The following is a 20,904-nucleotide window of genomic DNA, read 5'->3' as shown; positions in this document are numbered from 1 at the left end:
CTGCATAGGATACCCCGTCGTGTGACTTTGATGCGTCTGTGTAGAACTCCGTGCAGGAGTATTTGTGCTGGAGTTCCCGGAAATGCATCTTTATTTCAATCTCTGGGGCATGCTTTGTGACTTCCACGAACGATATATCACATTGTATGAGCTGCCACTCCCAAGGAGGTAGCAGCTTGGCTGGATGCATTAGGCGAAGCTCGAGGAGTGGAACGTGCATTTCTTCGCTAAGCTCCCTCACACGCAGCGAGAAAGGCTGTCTTACGGACGTACGATTGCGAAAGAGTGTAGCACATGTCATGTCATTAATGGTACTAAAACAGGGATGTTGGGGGTTTGAGTGGACTTTCAGAAAATATGTATGGCTGATGAATGTTCTCTGCAGATGAAGTGACCACTCATTTGATTCTACATATAAACTTTGTATGGGACTCGTTCTGAAAGCGCCAGTGGCCAGTCGGATTCCTAGATGGTGGACTGGGTCTAGCATCCTTAGTGCGCTCGGGGCGGCAGAGTGGTAAATCACGGCGCCATAGTCTAGTCGTGATCGGATGAGGCTTTTATAGAGATTCATTAAGCATTTCCTGTCACTACCCCACGTAGTCTGGGATAGAAGTTTGATTATGTTCATTGTTTTTAGACACTTTTCTTTGAGATGTTTAATGTGGGGGACGAAGGTGAGTCTGTAGTCAAGTATGACACCTAGAAATTTGTGTTCTTTGTTTACAGGTATCTGTTGTCCACGCAGTTCTATGCAAGGATCTGGGATAAGTCCTCTCTTTCTTGTAAAAAGAACACAAGAGCTTTTGTTAGGATTGATCTTAAACCCATTCTTGTCTGCCCACATTGACACTTTGTTCAGGCCATGCTGTACCTGTCTCTCGCAGACTGCGAGGTTACAAGATTTGAAAGCTATTTGAATGTCGTCCACGTAGACAGAGTAAAAAATGGCGGGTGGTAGTGAAGCACGAAGCGTGTTCATCTTCACGATAAATAGCGTGCAGCTGAGCACGCCTCCTTGGGGTACACCCGTTTCTTGCGTAAAAGGACGTGAGAGTGCATTGCCGACTTTTACCCGGAAGGTACGATTTGACAGATAGCTTTTTATTATAATAAACATATTACCGTGGATGCCCATTTCTGACAGGTCTCTTAAGATTCCGTAACGCCACGTTGTGTCATACGCCTTTTCCATATCGAGAAATATCGATAGGAAGAACTGTTTATGTATAAATGCGTCCCGGATATTCCCTTCAATACGCACGAGATGATCGGTTGTGGAGCGCCCTTCTCGGAAGCCGCACTGATAAGGATCAAGCATTTTGCTCTGTTCAAGGAAATGAATGAGTCGCCGATTTATCATTTTTTCGAACACCTTACAAATGCAACTTGTGAGGGCTATCGGGCGGTAACTTGCCACTGAGGAAGGGTCTTTGCCTTGTTTCAAAACAGGGACTACAATGGCTTCCTTCCACGTGGCTGGAAGGTACCCTGCATCCCAGATGGTGTTGAAAAGTGTGAGTAGTGTAAGTTGCGTGTCATTGTGTAAGTTTTTGAGCATTTCATACATGATTCTATCAGATCCTGGTGCGGAACTCTTGCATGCGCTCAAGGCAGCTTTCAACTCGGCAGCACTAAAAGGGCAATTGTACGGTTCATTCTGTCGGCATTTATTGATGAGTGGCTTGCATTCTTCTATTTGTTTATATTTTAGGAAGGATTGCGAATAATGATTTGAGCTTGATACACTCTCAAAGTGCTCCCCGAGTGAGTTGGCCTGGTCTTGCAGTGTATCGCCCTGTGTGTTTACCAGGGGGACTGAGTATGTTTGCCTACCTCTAATCCTATTAACTCTGTTCCAGGCTTTGGCCTCATCCCTAAACGAGTTAATACTCGATAGATACTTTTGCCAGCTTTCTCTTCTGGCCTGTCGGCGGGTTCTCCTACCTTGGGATTTCACTTTTTTAAAGTTGACAAGATTTTCGGCAGTGGGCGAAGCGCGTAGCATCTCCCACGCTTTGTTCTGATTCCTACGTGCGATTCTGCATTCATTGTTCCACCACGGGACATGCCGTTTGCATGCCGAGCCGCTTAATTCACGTATGCATTTAGATGCGGCATCTATTATAAAGGCTGTGAAGTACTCCACAGCAGCATCGATTTCTAAAGAAGACAGGTCAGCCCATGAGATGCTAGAGAGAGCTCGAAATTTCTGCCAGTCGGCTGTGTCTATCTTCCACCTAGGAGCTTGTGGAGGACATTCGTTTTCTTTAGATGTTCTTATCAATATGGGGAAGTGGTCGCTCCCGTAAGGATTGTTCATAACTTCCCATTCGAGTTCAGGCAGCATACACGGGGAAACTAGGCTGAGGTCAATTGATGAAAATGTTCTGTTGGCGAGAGAATAATATGTGGGTGCCTTCTTATTCAGCAGGCATGCACCAGAAGAGAAGAGGAACTGTTCAACAAGACGACCTCGCGCATCTATACGAGAGTCGCCCCACAGGGAGCTGTGCGCATTGAAGTCGCCAAGAACAACATAGGGTTCTGGCAGTTCATCTATAAAGGACTGAAATTCATGTTTAGTTAATTTGTAATGTGGGGGTATATAAAGCGAGCAAATAGTGATGAGTTTGTCTAGCAGAACAACTCGCACCGCCACTGCTTCAAGGGGCGTTCGAAGCTGTAAAGGTTGACATGCTATACTTTTATGTGTGAGAATCGCAACACCACCCGATGATGCGATGGCATCATCGCGATCTTTACGAAACGTAACATACGTACGGAGAAAGTTTGCGTGTCTGGATTTTAAATGTGTTTCCTGTAAACACAGCACTTTTGGATTATGTTTGTGGATGAGTTCTTGCAAATCATCAAGGTTTGTAAGGAGACCTCTAATGTTCCATTGAATGATTTGTGTATCCATATTTAAAATAAATTGGTGCTGTGTTTACGGAAACGGACGGGATGCCTTAGATTACAGAACCCTTTCGAGGCCCTGTAATAGGGGTTTTGTTCTTTCTGGAGCGTTCGAGGGAGCCTCGCCGCTCCTTAGGCGCTTGGTGCGCCTTGAGGATGGGTGTAGTGTCCATTGCCTCTTGTGAGGCGCCGGACACGTGCTCTTGCGAGCGGGAAGATTTCAGAGGGAGTCCCGCCTTGGAGGGCAAGACCCCTGCGCCCACCAGCCCGGAGGTCGATGGAGCTCCCAGAGGGATTTGGCTACGCCGGCCGTTGCCAGCGCATGAAGGAACCTCGGAAGTTGAGGCAGCCTCAGCTGCGCCCTCCTTCGGGGTCGATGGTTCCTTCTCCTCGGTTGACGGAGCAGCGCTAGCTGCAACCGTCGCGGGGGCAGATGGCGTGACTGCCGACTCACTGCTTGTGGGTCGGACAGCCGCCGGAGGCCGTTGTGACGCTGCCCCCTGACGCGCCACTTCGGCAAAGCTTTTCTTTGGCAGGTATGCAACCCGCCTGCGTGCCTCCTTAAATGAGATATTCTCTTTCACTTTGATCGTTACGATTTCTTTTTCTTTCTTCCAGGATGGGCACGACCGTGAGTACGCGGCGTGATCCCCATCACAGTTTACACAGTGTAGAGAGTTCTTACATTCTTCAGTTGCGTGTTCAAGGGCACTGCATTTGGCGCATGTTTGGCGGCCTCGGCAGCTCTGCGAGCTGTGGCCAAAACGTTGGCATTTGAAACATCTCAAGGGATTTGGCACATACGGACGTACACGAAGCTTGATGTACCCGGCCTCGATTGACTCGGGCAGGACACTTGAATTGAAGGTGAGTATTAGGTGTTTGGTCGGAATTTCTTTACTGTCTCGCCTTATCTTGATCCTTTTGACATTTATGACATTCTGTTCGCTGAAGCCCTCCAAGAGCTCAGCCTCAGAGAGCTCCAACAAATCATCGTCCGAGACAACGCCACGGGAAGTATTCATCGTGCGGTGCGGGGTTACTACTACTTGGGTCTCCCCAAATGATACTAGCTGAGGCAGTTTTTCAAATTGCTTCTGATCGCGGAGCTCCAGGAGGAGGTCTCCGCTAGCCATCCTCGACACCTTATATCCTGGACCAAAAACTTCGGTAAGAGACTTAGATACAAGGAACGGGGAGATTGTTCGCACTTGTTTAGCTGGTTTTTCAGAGTGGATCACGTGAAAACGAGGGAAGGATTCTTTTTGTCGACCAAAAAACTGGAATAAATCATCGGTGCGCCCTCTTTTCTGAGGGCGATCAGGAAGTGGAGGGAAGGATGTTGCCATAAAGGAATTGAATTTTCGGCGATAACGCCAGCCACCCACCATGGAGTCCTACAAGGGGACGCTACAGAGACTGTAAGAACAGGTCCTGTAAACGCCAGCTGTACGTCATCACTATAACCAAATATGAAATAACCTAGGTTGGTTAATCACACAAGGTTAACCCTTGCTGCCTGGAAACTATGGAAGTAAGCGGAAGGGAGGAGAAGACAGGAAAGATGAAAAGTGAGAGAAAGGCGAAGGCTGGAGGGAGAGAGAGACAGGAAAAGGCAACTACCGATTTCCCCCGGGTGGGTCAGTCCGGGGGTGCCGTCTACGTGAAGCAGAGGCCAAAGAAGTGTGTTGCCTCCGCCGGGGGGCCTTAAAGGTCCAAACACCCGGCATCGGCTCAACCCCCAGGATCCCCCTTTCCCCGGACACGGCTAAGCCGCGCACGGCTACACGCGGGAGGGTCCAACCCTCGTGTGCTCGGGTCCGTGGTGTCGCAACACACCAAACGCCTGCTGACGCAGACGCCCCTGCGGGAAGCTGGACAGATTCCCCTCTCAAATAATACTCCTTTCTCCATGGGCATCCACTGTACACAGGAGTGCACAGAAGCAGTCATAAGCCAGCACCAAGGTTGAAAGAAGTTATGAAACCTGCAGCACTAAGTGAAACAAAGCTTCCAGATCGACTGAAAGTAAAAGAGAAGTATTGTACAGGATACAAGAGATGAAGCGCCAGAGAAAGAGAGACAGAGAGTGGTAAAAATAATTGTTTCAGAACCCAAGTCCGAGTCACCAAATTTGCAGTCTTCTGGAGGTGCGTTCAAGGCCTAGCTTCAGGGCAGTGAAGTGAGAAATTTATAGGCTGGAAGTGCCTTATTGTCAAGAAGGGAAGCACGAGGCCTCTGTGAGGCAGAGGAGGTATTTTGAGATTGCACCTGGTTCACTCAATACCAGCACACGCTAATGGTCAAGTCAATGAGTGACCTACAGTGCAAAAACTGGACCAAGTTAGAAGAAGGGTTGATGTCACCACTCTAAGCAGGCTGCTTTGGCTCCCATATTTGGCAAGCAAAAGTTGCGTGTCAAGAGAGTGTAAGCAATGCACCACAGTAGTCTGTGCTCAGGGATGACTATATGGCCATACTCCAGGTTTCAAACGCGATACGTATAAACATTCAAGATCAACAAGGCAGTGGAGCCTGTGGTACAGGCACATCAATGCCATGATGTCAGGTCACTGCTATTTTGCTACCGAACATGGAGTGCAATAGTTGCACGTGAACTCAAACGTTTTCTGCAAATGAAACCAAGCAAGACACTGCTAATCTTACCATATGTAATACAGTTAAATCTCGATATAATGAAGTACGTAAAAACGGCAATTTGCTTCATCATGTCGAAATTTCGTTGTATTGAAATTCGACTTTTTATACAAGTAAGTACAGTCGCCGATTGATTTTTCTTGCATGGAAAGGGGCTGCAGAATTTTCCGAATCATCGGGCAATGAAAGCAAGCAAATTTGAATGCAAAAACAATAATTTTGATGAATTTGGGAGTCTGAGACGAATGATATGGTTTCATGCCAGGTTGAAGATATCTTCAATAGACGATACGAATTAAGTGAAGCCAGCCACGCTCTCGCGTGCACTCCGCCCCCGCAGCTGATAGTGTCGCCCACACTGGCACGACGCTATCATGAAAAGCGCGGGCAGCAGGGAGCGAATGCTTCATCTGCCTCTCGCTCCAATGGATCACCGAAACTCAAGATTACGCAACCTTCAATACTAAACGCGCGGGAAGATAGCTTACATGATGTCACGCCACCTCGGCACACCCACTCTTTGTACATGTGGCAGGCATGCCTCTACAGCAGGGTGCACGGCTGCATACGCACTCAGCCGCGCTTGCAGCCTTGAGCAGCCACGGCCGAGCCGCGTGCCAGAAATCACAACGTGCGCCAACTTACCCTCCGCCCCGCCCCGCCCCTTGCGCACGCTTGATTGTGTTACTGTGATCGAGCTCCATTCTCCCCTCTTTCCCTTTGCTCGTGTGGGGAGGTGGCACTCGTGCATGAAGTCACTATCTTTCTTACCCTTGCACTTTCACTCGCACCTGAAGCACAAAGTGCACGGGGCACGATAGGATCCTATCGCACTGGACTTTATATGCAACATGATGCGGCTTCACTTCGGCGGGGTTGCTCTTCTAACGGGTCGCTCTTGCTGCGACGCACACGATTTGAAAGGTGCGTTTGCAAGCGGCCGCTTGTAATTCCATCAAATCACCTGACCATCTGTGCCTGCGCAAGTTTCCATTTATCGTCTCGGCATTCCTTTGCTGCAGAAGCGAAATTTCATTACATTGAAGTCGCATACAAACACACTTCGTTATATTGAGGTTCTAATTACATGGTGTTCTACAGACAAGAGGTTATGAAAAGTTAAATACTTCGTTACATCAAGGATTTTGTTATATTGAAGTTCATTATATCCAGGTTTAACTGTACTTCAGTAGCCATTGTCATCACTGCTTTACACCTTGGGGCAAACTGCGACTTTCTTTCTGAGAGGTGTGAGGAGGCAGCTAGAGGACACAACATCTCATGCACGCTGTTCCCAAAAGAACAAGGAACCAGTATGGAGAACCCATGTACAATCAAAGAACTTGCTCCTAGGGTCTATTATCCATTCGCACCACTGAGACACTAATGTGGCTCGAGGGTTTAAAAGGGAGGAGGAAGCCGGCAAAATGGTGCACGTATGCCTCAGGGTGTGACCAGAAAAATTTCATCTTTTTGCAATATGGAAGCTGGTGTACTGGCTTGAGAAATGCTTTTCAGCCATCAATCTAAGCACTTGTAACGCTTCTGCATTTTCCCATTTAACACTCTGACGTTATGTGGAAATACAGAATGCATTCTGTGGATCCATTCGAAATTGATGGTCCAGTTCACAAATCCCTACATTCCCAAGTGCACTTATATCCAAAGCACTTCACTTGCTCGTTGCCCTAAATTTTGCAAAAAGGGGCTTACCGTGCCTAATCAAACACACCAGAGTGCGATAAGTTCTTAGGGCAACTGCTCGTCGCAGAAATTGCTGATGATGATTTGCAGAGCCCTTGCTACATTAGAAAAAGGGCATTGCTGTATCAGACTCAATGAAGTCGAGTGTCAGTACTAATAGAAGTAGTATAGCAGTCGTCCAGGTGCGAACACCCGCAGAAACATTGCTGGGAACAAAAAGAGAGAAACCAAAACCAGGGGCCAAGTATTCTATTTCTGTTTAATTCACTTTTTGTCCCTTGCTTATTAACAGCACCATGCAGCACATCCTCAGTAGGTGCAGCCATGCGGAACAAAAGAAAAAAAAAGTGCAAATAGAAAATATTTTACAAAATATGACCCCCTCATTTGTATTACTCCTCACAACTTAGCTTCAAGAACAATGTTCTACGATTTGCAAATTTATTGTCCTCAAAAGATAGAAAACATTAGGCATTCATTACAGATAGCTTCAAAAGTTCAAGTGGTGTTCACGCTGACAAATTCACTTAATATATATATGGAGGCACTACAGCATCAAAAAGTACCGCTGACCAGTAGCCACATCTGCTGCTCCCTCCTGAAAAGCATCACACTAACGGTGATGAACTAACATATGCAAGAACGCAATTATGGTGTGCCTTTGCTCCACATATTTGTATTAGTACAGAGATGTGCATGATGATGATGATGATGGCGATGACACAAGCCTCCCGTTTGAAGCAGGGTAGTGGCATGTGGCCATCAGGCACATTCTATTAACCTCATAGAATCTAGAGCCTCAAGATACTTAAGTACTTTTGCTATGCCACACCATCTAGCATGCAGTTGTATGCTTAAAAAAAAAATACGCCACTGTTTTCATTCTCATCTTAAATTCAAAATGCATCCCTTGAGTGCTCAGCAATAATAATAAAATTAATGAAGGGCATACCTTTGTTTTCCTCACGCTCGGCAAGGTTCTTCAGACTCGCCATGAGAACGTCATCGTAGCCCAGAAAGCCGTCCAGGAGAAACCGGCTGAACCAGTCACCGAAACAGCCATCCTTGGCTGGATCTGGAATGAGGCAATGCACAAAAACGAAAGGGAAGAGAAAAAGAAAGAAACAAAAAAAAGGTGACGACATATAGGTTAATCAGAGATCGACTGCCGAGGCATTCACTTGCTGCTTTCTTAAGTTAGCTTCATGCACACATAATTCATGCAGAAAGCACAAGAAACATAACCTTAAAAATTACTTTTTTTTTTTTTGTCATGCAGACAGTGACATGCTACCATCAGGGATAGGTCAAGAGCGCAGGAGCAAATGCACCTTAAAAGGAGTTCATATATGTACACCAGTAATAATTCATTAATCATCTGGTGGTATTTGCACTTGTGAATTTGTGACTAAAAATTTAATTCTGAGGTTTTACGTAAACCACAACATGATTATGAGGCATGGCGTAGTGGGACCTCTGGATTCATTTTGACCACTTGGGGTTCTTTGACATGCACCCAATGCACAGCACAGAGGCATTTTTTGCATTTCATACCCCTCGAAATGCGGCTGCCATAGCCAAGATTTGATCCCATGTCCTCGAGCTTAACAGCACGATGCAGCCACTACACCACCACGGTGGGTGTGAATTTGTGACCTGTTTACATGACCGCAAATCACTGTTACTTGCTCGCCGGCTCTCTATATGGATTGTCCCAGCTAACGTTACCCAAGCTGTTCAACAAAAAAAGAGATTACAATATCATGGGACAAGACATGATTTAAGACTTACAGTGATCAGTCATCAGACCTCTCATGATGACACACCATAGTGCTTTTACATCCATATTTTGCATTGTGTTTCTTTGGACAGCTTGGTTAATGTTGGCTGGGACACACAGTATGTGCTTGCATGTGTTTCCTTGTAACTAACATTGCCTCGGCAATCATTCTCTCCATGGATGCACATCTGTAGCATTTGTTGGTTGAGCACCAGAACACTTTCAAGATGAGGCACCCGCAATCTTTTGCAATTGCTGACGTATATGTAGATATATGTCCGTGTGGCCTACTTGGTGCTGTGTGCCTTCACTGCAGCTGCTCTCCAAGTCTCGTGCTACATTCACACAGCACATTTCCTTAGCATCCAAGCCACCATTTACTCTTGGCTGTGAATGCCTGAATGCAGTATCTGTTGCTTAAAGCGGTTGTCACAACACATTTCCAATAATGAATCATGCATTGCATGTTATACAATGTACATCCCACAGAAAGCTGGCAAAACCTAAGCACATTCAGTGAGGTACAAAATTTGCATTTTAATATTTTCTATTGCTGTTGAACTGCACGGCAGCTTGGCAACACTGAAGAATGAAGAAGTGAAGTGCATTCTGCGGGGTAAACGAGCGCAGCATACACATAGTGTCATTTTCGCACGCGCATCTCGAGAGTCAGCCCAAGATAGTTTCCACAGACATTCTCTGGTTTGTGCTCTTTTTCTCAAGCGAGTAAAAGAATTATGGACACAATGCAATGTCGATGATCTTGCTTCAGCGTTAGGTGTTGCAGTGTGCAGAGCAAAAGGAGTTTGGCACAGCGCACAACTGATTTTGGGATGCTTCAGAGTGCACGAAACAGTGATGGCCCCACACTTCTCGACGTCACACAAGCCATCCTAATATGACAGTTGCTGTTAGTACGACGGGCTTCGAGGCAGCTACATCAAATTGAAATTTCAGTTTAAAATGTGTGCACAAGATGATTGTTTTTTCTCTTGTATGACCACATTGGCCCCTCTACTTTTGGTCAGCAATGATAAACGGAGAATAGTTGGATGACCATGTCATGGCCCCTTTAATGCTGAGGCGTGAGCACATTATTTTACCCCGTCAACACAATATGCTAGGAAACTCTTTCTATCCAGTTGGAAAGCAGGAAAGTGGAAACAGCACTCTTTTGTAACAGCAGCCTCTCCTGCATTCTTGACTTGTCACTGATTATACTTTTGCTACATCAAGCATTTCATGCACACTGTGTTCTGTGTTTCTTGATTACTAATGTTTAGTCAAAGCAAAAGAAAGGCATAGTTAGGACTGACAAGGATGAGAAAAAATATGGATGACGTCGGCACTTACTTGCAACTGAAGTTTTTCATTATATGCAATGCAGACTGCATACAATTATGGAAACTAGTCAACAATAGGAAAGTAAAATGAAAAGCCCTTGAGTGAGCAAAATTATTGTGCTTCTATGTTTCAAAGAAATGGGCATGTGTTGATTAACAAATCAAATCTATCAACCCATGAAGCAGAAGTCACACACGCATTACCCTTTGTTTCAGTATGGGCTGCTTTCCCGATTTCACACAATGCTTGACTGCAGTTCCGATACGAAACAGTTATGCTCTCATAGTAAGGCACAAAGCTACGTGTGCTACTGTATGTGTTCCTTTAGGCATGCACCTGTTATTAAAACCCCCTAGCCCGTGTATGTCTTGTCACATGCTGAACATGTGAGGCAATCAGTCTATTCTGTTCGCTTTCACATTTTCACTTTTCTTTCTTTTTTCCCCCACAATGACTTTTCACCAAATTTGCCTAGGCGACCATATTTTACTAAAAAGGACAGTGCACAATCATCTCTAATGCAGGTTCCTATTTGGGAGAAGGGCTTTCTACCTGAAAGCTGCTTTCTTGGGCACCATGGCCCCGTTCAACTACATACTGTGTAACAAATCTCACAACTCATGCAGGCATACTGGCGGGGCAGCTCACCAAGCGTGACAATCTTGACGGAGATGTTCAGCTTCTGACGTGTTGCTGGGCTGAGCCTGAGGAGTCCGTACTCCAGGGAGTACTCAACTATGTACTCATCCTGAGGCCACACTGCAGAAAACATGAGACGCAAGAAAAACAAAAATGTAACAATGGCCACACTTAAGACTGAATGGCAAAGCTGTTTGCACTGAATTAACCATGGTTACAGGCCGTCATTGCAATATGAACCTGGCAACGTTTAACGCTAGAACATTATCTAGTGAGGCGAGTCTAGCAGTGCTATTGGAGGAATTAGAGGGCAGTAAATGGGATATAATAGGGCTCAGTGAAGTTAGGAGGCCAAAAGAAGCATATACACTGCTAAAAACCGGGCACGTCCTGTGCTACCGGGGCTTAGCAGAGCGACGAGAACTAGGAGTCGGATTCCTGATTAATAAGAACATAGCTGGTAACATACAGGAATTCTATAGCATTAACGAGAGGGTGGCATGTCTTGTGAAACTTAATAAGAGGTACAAAATGAAGGTTGTACAGGTCTATGCCCCTACATCTAGTCATGATGACCAGGAAGTCGAAAGCTTCTATGAAGACGTGGAATCGGCGATGGGTAAAGTCAAAACAAAATACAGTATACTGATGGGCGATTTCAATGCCAGGGTAGGCAAGAAGCAGGCCGGAGACAAGTCAGTGGGGGAATATGGCATAGGCTCTAGGAATAGCAGAGGAGAGTTATTAGTAGAGTTTGCAGAACAGAATAATATGCGGATAATGAATACCTTTTTCCGCAAGTGGGTTGGCCGAAAGTGGACGTGGAGGAGCCCGAATGGTGAGACTAGAAATGAAATCGACTTCATACTCTGCGCGAACCCTGGGATCATACAATATGTAGACGTGCTCGGCAAGGTGCGCTGCAGTGACCATAGGATGGTAAGAACTTGAATTAGCCTTGACTTGAGGAGGGAACGGAAGAAACTGGTACACAAGAAGCCAATCAATAAGTTAGCGGTAAGAGGGAAACTAGAGGAATTCCGGATCAAGCTACAGAACAGGTATTCGGCTTTAACCCAGGAAGAGGACCATTGTGTTGAAGCAATGAACGACAATCTTATGGGCATCATTAAGGAGTGCGCAATAGAAGTCGGTGGTACCGCCGTTAAACAGGAAACCAGTAAGCTATCGCAGGAGATGAAAGATCTGATCAAGAAACGCCAACGTATGAAAGCCTCTAACCCTACAGCTAGAATAGAACTGGCAGAACTTTCTAAGTTAATCAACAAGCGTAAGACAGCGGACATAAGGAACTATAACACGGATAGAATTGAACAGGCTCTCAGGAAAGGAGGAAGCCTAAAAGCAGTGAAGAAGAAACTAGGAATAGGCAAGAATCAGACGTGTGCATTAAGAGACAAAGCTGGCAATATCGTTACTAATATGGATGAGATAGTTCAAGTGGCTGAAGAGTTTTATAGAGATTTATACAGTACCAGCAACACCCACGACGATAAGGTGAGAGAGAATAGGCTAGAGGAACTTGAAATCCCACAAGTAACACCGGAAGAGGTAAAGAACGCCTTGGGAGCTATGCAAAGGGGGAAGGCAGCTGGGGAGGATCAGGTAACAGCAGATTTGTTGAAGGATGGTGGCAACACTGTCCTAGAAAGATTGGCCGCCCTATATACACAATGCCTCATGACCTCGAACGTACCGGAATCTTGGAAGAACGCTAACATAATCCTAATCCATAAGAAAGGGGACGCCAAAGACTTGAAAAATTATAGACCGATCAGCTTACTGTCCGTTGCCTACAAAGTATTTACTAAGGTAATCGCAAATACCATCAGGAATACCTTAGATTTCTGTCAACCAAAGGACCAGGCAGGATTCCGTAAAGGCTACTCAACAATAGACCACATTCACACTATCAATCAGGTGATGGAGAAATGTGCGGAATATAACCAACCCTTATATATAGCCTTCATTGATTACGAAAAAGCATTTGATTCAGTCGAAACCTCAGCAGTCATGAAGGCACTACGGAATCGGGGTGTAGATGAGCCATATGTAAAGATACTGGAAGATATCTATAGCGGTTCCACAGCCACCGTAATCCTCCACAAAGAAAGCAACAAAATCCCAATAAAGAAAGGCGTCAGACAGGGAGATACGATATCTCCAATGCTATTCACAGCATGTTTACAGGAGGTATTCAGAGACCTGGAGTGGGAAGAATTGGGGATAAAAGTTGATGGAGAATACCTTAGCAACTTGCGATTCGCTGATGATATTGCCTTGCTTAGTAACTCAGGGGACCAATTGCAATGCTTGCTCACTGACCTGGAGAGACAAAGCAGAAGGGTGGGTCTAAAAATTAATCTGCAGAAAACTAATGTTTAACAGTCTCGGAAGAGAACAGCAGTTTACGATATGTAGCGAGGCACTGGAAGTAGTAAGGGAATGCATCTACTTAGGTCAGGTAGTGACTGCGGATCCGGATCATGAGACTGAAATAATCAGAAGAATAAGAATGGCCTGGGGTGCATTTGGCAGGCATTCTCAGATCATGAACAGCAGGTTGCCATTATACCTCAAGAGAAAAGTTTATATCAGCTGTGTCTTACCAGTACTCACGTACGGGGCAGAAACCTGGAGGCTTACGAAAAGGGTTCTACTTAAAGGGTTACGGACTGGATTCCAAGGGAAGGGAAGCGTAGTAGGGGGCGGCAGAAAGTTAGGTGGGCGGATGAGACTAAGAAGTTTGCAGGGACAACATGGCCACAATTGGTACATGACCGGGGTAGTTGGAGAAGTATGGGAGAGGCCTTTGCTGCAGTGGGCGTAACTAGGCTGATGATGATGATGATGATTTTTCACTGTGGCAATAAGGTTTCACTGATGACACATTGTTTCTTCTCACAATGCACTCAAGACACAATGTTAAAAAATCACAGGAAACAATGGGTTTGATTTTTGCTAACCATTTGAAGCCAATGGATAATGATGCAAAGAGATGCACAGGGGAAATTAGATGTGTTTAATTTTTTTTTACTGTAGAACTGATGATGAGGGGTTAAATACATTATAAACTTCATTTTATTAATTAAAAAAAGGTGAATAAAAGTAGAATAAAAGATAACTCAACTCAATTTGTAGAGAACCACACACATAATTTGGAGGTAGTGGGTTTGATTCCCACTCATGGCAAGTCATCCTTTATTACACTTTCATTTCCCTATTTATTTATAATGCCTATAAAGGTTACTGCAAACTTAACCCTTACTTATAATTCTACAGTGAAATTTAAAAAAATAAGAACTCCCTTTCTGCTTTCCTTGGCTGGCATCATATATCATATGAAAAAACATATTTACATGCAACATATATGTCATGCACATATGCTTTTTCTATTCTGTACATCTTGAACATTCAAAAAGCAGGCATCATGCCTGCTTACTGCCCCAACGTTCAATGAAAAAGCAAAATGATTTATCTCTACTTGACCATATTACAGTTCCATGCTTCCTCCCATATGCCTCATTGTTCATTTAATGGTCTGCACCCGCCGTGGTTGCTCAGTGGCTATGGTGTTGGGCTGCTGAGCACGAGGTCGCGGGGTCGAATCCCGGCCACGGCGGCCGCATTTCGATGGGGGCGAAATGCGAAAACACCCGTGCACTTAGATTTAGGTGCACGTTAAAGAACCCCAGGTGGTCAAAATTTCTGGAGTCCCCCACTACGGCGTGCCTCATAATCAGAAAGTGGTTTTGGCACGTAAAACCCCATAATTTAATTTTTTTTTAATGGTCTGCACCAAACCACTTACTCTTGCGTTTTCCGGCAGCAATCTGCCCAATAACTGTTATGTAATTAAAGATGTGGGCATTCTAGAATGACAAGCAGGCAAGCGAATGTCACAGTATGCAGCGACAAGATAGCAGGTCTTTTCCAGAAAGAGCAAAATATAAGACAGAAATTAAAAAGATACAGTGTTAGAAAGCTAAAATGGCACACAATTTTTCTCCTCACAAAGCAATACTTCATGAGCATAAATTCCTCACCCTGCGCAACATTTCTCAATCCATGCTTACACCGACACCTTTCCCAACTACTACATGATCAATGCAAATAGTAGTGTGAGGTCAATCTCATCAAATAACTTAGCTCTGGAAGCACTCCATATATATTACAGGAAACAGACTGTGTGATTAAGTAGCACTTCCATTCGGAATGATTTAGACTTATTCTTGAAAATACTCTCTTTGCACTGCTTTGGATCATCACTGAAGAAGCATTTGCACTTCTCAGTTCACCTTATGTAATAACCACATGCTAGTCACTCCATACCAGAAATGGAAGGTACTGTTATTTGCCCATTTGCTTAAGCAACCTTATCTTTTACATAACACACCATTTTCTTATACTACTTTGAAAATTAACTGTTTTGTTCCAAACAAATTTTGACAGGTGCCTGTGCCTCAATTTTCACTCTTGGGCTTCCTCCTGAAAGTATTGAACCTTGAATAATTTATGATAGATTTGTTCAAATAAAACCAAAATCGAAGAAGGGGCTTGTTTTGTCCTTAATGACTTACTCCCTATTTCCCAGTGCTTATAGTCTTCTGCTGCTGAGGGTGAACAAAAAAATGTCACTTTTGTTCGAACAAAGCTGCGCAGTAGGCTATGAGGGATGCCGTAGCTGAGGGCTCTGGCTCACTTTTAACAAATTAGGGTTCTTTAACATGGTAACAGGGTAACATGGTAACATGGACAAAACCGTGGTACACAAGTATTCTTGTATTCAACCCCCTCCAGGAATGTGGCAGCTATGGCTGAGAACCGAACCCATGACCTCATGCTTGTCAACAGAACAGCACAGCCACTAAGCCACCACTGGTTGCAGTGGTTGCCATCCAGAAAGACAGAAAGTGAAACACTTGTTTTCCAACATGTTCAGTGTTTTCAAAAAATCAAGGCAAGTACTGCATGTACTCAAATATAGGCCCTCCTTGATTCTAGGCTGATCCCCGAAATTTCGAAGATCAGAAAATAATGAAACAAAATCTTTCCTCAAACGCAAGTCAAACAAAAAGGAAATGGTATTCGACTGCACAAAGAACGTGCACTTTATTCGGGTTTTCAACATTTGCTGCAGGTATGTGCAATGTTTGCTCGTTGTAGTCCCCATCAACATTGCTGGCCACTTTGTCACCAATTTTTTTCGACAGAGCTAACAGTGCACTATCCGCACTTCCCCTTAGAATGATGGAGACGCTGCACCTCTAGAATGCTTGCACTATCTATTGTTACAAAAGATTCCTGCTTATCTTTGTACCTTGGCAAAATAGGCAACATTTTTTTTCAAGCTTGTGGTGTCGACCTTCCTGAGGAGCAGTGAAAGCCATCCATTTCACAGCAGAGTTGAAAATATAGCCCCATTATTAGCGCCATCAGCGCACATTCTTATTTTCGACATTGAAGTTAGGCTGGGCTGGAGGTTTCACATTGTTTCATGTCAAATCTTAAAGCCATGAGAGGTGACATTAAGTGTGTGGTGGTTATGGCCAAATCGCATCCTCAAATCTAAACCAACCCCCAACTTTCACACATATTTAAAAAAAAAATGGAGATGCATCCGCTGACATGCCAGTCAATATGGTAATGTGCCGCTTAACACAGTTGTACTCCTTCAAAGACTAAGAGCACCTACGGGATGTTAAACCTAATCAGTCTTATGTTCACACACACATACAAAAATGAAATGACATGTCAGCGCTATTTCACACACACTCACTGAAGCATGAAATGAATTTGCAAGAAATACAGATTATAATGATTCTGCTACCAATCACTCAGCATAGCTAAAGGTGGTGATGAAATAAGTTTCACTTAATTTCTGTTTTCCGCTGCACATAAATGATCAAATGGCATCAACACAGAACAAGCGGGCAAGTCTAGAGCGTGTTAGTAATTTCAGCGCTGAACGCCATACTTCTGCTGGTACACCACCCGCATGTAAAAACAGAAAGAGAATTAAACAAAAAAATCTTGGTACGAGTTATACACAAATTTTGACTTCAAGTACAGCTTCACGGTAACATGCTAAAAAAAAGTGAAAAGTGCAGCGCAAGGTATTTTCACATTTTTTTCTTCACATTCGGCTTTGTGGAAAACAAATATGTATTGCGGAAAAGCCACACCTGAAAAAAAAAAGGTAATGTGAAGATGCTTTGCATTGCAGTTTAGCAACTCCATGCTTCATCACAGCACAGGAGTGGATGGCTGAACATTATAAAAAAGTATACCTATGCAGTTTTGTTTGATGCAGACAAATATGCCGAGTTTTGTTTGTGCTCTCGCTTGCATCTTGTGTGGGCTAATGAGATGTGATTTATACATGCATAAATACATGTGTCTAACTCTTTGAATGCAGTGTTTACAGATGTAATTCACAAACACATAGTCTGCACCAGTAATGAGAAACATAGCATACTTTGTGGCGGAGTAACAATATAACATGCAACATGCATCTTCTCTCTCTCCTTCTGCTTTGATACAGACACAGCTTAGTTCCTTTTCTACTATCCATAGGTTATATAGTTACAAGCGTTTAAGAATTAGAAGCAATTTAGAAGTTCTCAAAAGCATAAAAGGATTTTCTTTTCTGTAAAGTAAAGCATTAAAACTCGTTATAACGAAGGTGCACCCGATAGAAAAACACTTCGTTGTATCCAATATAGGTTATAAGCATATATTTGATGCATGCTGATATTGGCAAGAAAAATTTTTTCATTCATTCGTTATATACAATATTTCGTTATATCAGTTTCATTATATCGCGGTTAAACTGCATATCCTCTCTTTCTAAATATGAGGCAGACCTCAAAAGGCTTAATTACAATTGTAAAGGTAAGAAATGAATGAGAATCTCGGTTTAGGGAAAACGATTTGGATTTCTCCCAAGTTGCATTAGACACACAAGGCAAGTTAAAGTTTTACAGCCACGCACAGGCGGCAAGTGGTGTCGCATGAAACGATCACAAACGCCAAGTAAATGCTTAAAAAAAGTGCGGCTCACCAGCTCTGGCTAGCATTTCAAGCTCGGACACGGGCTCCTGGAGTGGCTGAGGGTATCCATTTCCATCTACATTCAGCAGCGTGTCCTGGCTTCCGTTTGACACCACATCGGGGTAGACAAACTGCGAACCCCCACCTTTCACGCCTTTCAGATGGCGGCCACTACCCAGTAGTGGCAAGGTTTCGCCCGTCTTTGGCACATCATTAGAGTCGTCCCCTGTGTCCTGGCCACTTGAACCAGGGCTCGCCGACCTTTCAGCCACCTGATCGCCCTGCATGTCACTCGACGTAGAGTTCGAGACATCGGCGAGCGGCGGGGTCGAAATTACTTTCTCCGCACCGCTGCTCGACGTTCGCACTTGGGGCTGCGCAGGCAACTGCCCCAGTCGCTGTAGCCGCTGCTCTTTGAGGTAGGACTGCTCCACGGTGTACGGCTCTGAAGATGACGCCGAGTCGTGAATAATTTCGATCCTTAAGATGCCGTCCTGCGGCCACTGATGGCAAACATGCTCTAGGCAGTTGATTGGTGTCCGGATGAAGGCGGCGTGGATGTATGCCAGGATGAAAAATGATAGAAGAGCCTGCGAGAGGAGGAAGGACTCTTGTGAGAAACACAAGCGTTACTGTGCACGAGTGCTGCATACACGCGTTAGAAACAAGTGACACACATTGTGCGTTGTCCGTGCAAAAGAATACTTCAGAAAAGGGCATCTCTCTCATTAACCAAAAGGCTCTTTAGATACCTCGGTGAATTAATTTCAATGGCTTACGATTAAGATTCATATTTTTATTGTTAGGGGGGGGGCATACTTTTTCTGTTTTTTTTCTTTTTTTTTTTTTTTTGAACGCATATTTTCGGTTTTCGCCTGCGAATATATATACAGCTAAACATATTTTCGTTCTTTCTCGGCGACTTTAGCATTGCTGATTGCTGTTAAAATTATGCAATATTTCCGAAACAGTTTTCCGAAACTACCAGCGCTTCCAGACGCTGGTGGCGAGAAGATTCCATGACGGAGACGGGAGACTCACTCCCTGACATTGTGACGTGGCCATGAGAACGGTTGGAAACATTCGCATAAATTAGTTACTCATGTACCCACCGGTTGATAAAGCCAACCTTCTTCATTTAAAACTGTAAATACGGAATACTACGTGTAATACATGCACAATGTACATGCACTGAAAAAAGCAAAACCATTTTTTGGAGGAGCTAGATCATTTAGTTTCTTTTTTTTTTTGTTTTTGTTTTCATTTATTTATTTATTTAATTATTTATTTTTGAGTGGGGTAGGCTTTGATGGTGCTCTGGTTGGACTGTACTACTGCAGAGGTTACTTTTTGCCTTACTGAGGTTACTGTGGCAGCTATTTAGACTCTCTTTGGAGTCAGCCACGTTTTGATGCTGCAGTAGCTGGAATGGGTTATTGTGGACGTTATTAAAGTCGCCAGGTGGCGGAGACAAAGCGGACACAGCACGCAGACGAACGGTGGTGTAATGCATCGCCACTTGGTTGGCACCGGCAGCGGAGTGGACACCAAAACTTCGCACACACTGATTCCCACAGTGCGTAGCATCTGCAATCTTTTTTTCTAACTGAGCTCCATTCAATCTGACAGCAAGGTTTGCAAAAAGAACAACACTTCATCCCTGCCAAAAAAATTGCCAATTAACAACAGCGTTAAAAATTTTATTACATCCTATTAATCCGTTGGAGGAATTAGAGGGCAGCGAATGGGATTTAATAGGGCTCAGTGAAGTTAGGAGGACAAAAGAAGCATGTACAGTGCTAAAGAGCGGGCAAGTCCTGTGCTACTGGGGCTTAGCGGAGAGACGAGAACTAGGAGTCGGATTCCTGATTAATAAGGATATAGCTGGTAACATACAGGAATTCTATAGCATTAACGAGAGGGTGGCAGGTCTTGTTGTGAAACTTAATAAGAGGTACGAATTGAAGGTCGTACAGGTCTACGCCCCTACATCCAGTCATGACGACCAAGAAGTCGAAAGCTTCTATGAAAACATAGAATCGGCGATGGGTAAAGTCAAAACAAAATACACTATCCTGATGCGCGACTTCAATGCCAGGGTAGGCAAGAAGCAGGCTGGAGACAAGTCAGTGGGGGAATATGGCATAGGCTCTAGAAATAGCAGGGGAGAGTTATTAGTAGAATTTGCAGAACAGAATAATATGCGGATAATGAACACCTTCTTCCACAAGTGGGATAGACGAAAGTGGACGTGGAGGAGCCCAAAGGACGAGACTAGAAATGAAATAGACTTTATACTCTGCGCTAACTCTGGCATCATACAAGATGTGGACGTGCTCGGCAAGGTGCGCTGCAGTGACCATAGGATGGTTAGAACTCGAATTAGCCTAGACTTGAGGAGGGAACAGAAGAAACTGGTACATAAGAAGCCGATCAATGAGTTAGTGGTAAGAGCAAAAAAAGAGGTGTTCCGGATCAAGCTACAGAACAGGTTTTCGGCTTTAACTCAGGAAGAGGACCTTAGTGTTGAAGCAATGAACGACAATCTTATGGGCATCATTAAAAAGTGTGCAATAGAAGTCGGTGGTAACTCCGTTAGACAGGATAACAGTAAGCTATCGCAGGAGACGAAAGATCTGGTCAAGAAACGCCAATGTATGAAAGCCTCTAACCCTACAGCTAGAATATAACTGGCAGAACTTTCCAAGTTAATCAACAAGCGTAAGACAGCTGACATAAGGAAGTATAATATCAATAGAATTGAACATGCTCTCAGGAACGGAGGA

At 44.3% G+C, this 20,904-nt stretch overlaps 1 protein-coding gene across 3 annotated transcripts in view; it reads right to left on the bottom strand.

Moving 5' to 3' along the window:
• Positions 1 to 20,904, bottom strand: part of LOC126518342 (membralin) — a 249,140-nt gene that overhangs the window by 69,761 nt on the left and 158,475 nt on the right. For all 3 annotated transcript variants that reach the window (XM_050168191.3, XM_055064431.2, XM_055064430.2), the window contains 3 exons: positions 18,129 to 18,708; positions 11,054 to 11,164; positions 8,234 to 8,356 (listed from right to left, as the gene is read on the bottom strand). In XM_050168191.3, coding sequence (XP_050024148.2) covers positions 8,234 to 8,356; positions 11,054 to 11,164; positions 18,129 to 18,708 — 814 coding nt within the window. The remainder of the gene's footprint in view (positions 1 to 8,233; positions 8,357 to 11,053; positions 11,165 to 18,128; positions 18,709 to 20,904) is intronic.

The sequence above is a fragment of the Dermacentor andersoni genome, chromosome 11 (genome assembly GCF_023375885.2).
Source record: "Dermacentor andersoni chromosome 11, qqDerAnde1_hic_scaffold, whole genome shotgun sequence".
NCBI lineage: Eukaryota > Metazoa > Arthropoda > Arachnida > Ixodida > Ixodidae > Dermacentor > Dermacentor andersoni.
The sequence above is the reverse complement of the archived record's forward strand: the minus strand, read 5'-3'. Positions and strand labels throughout refer to the sequence as shown.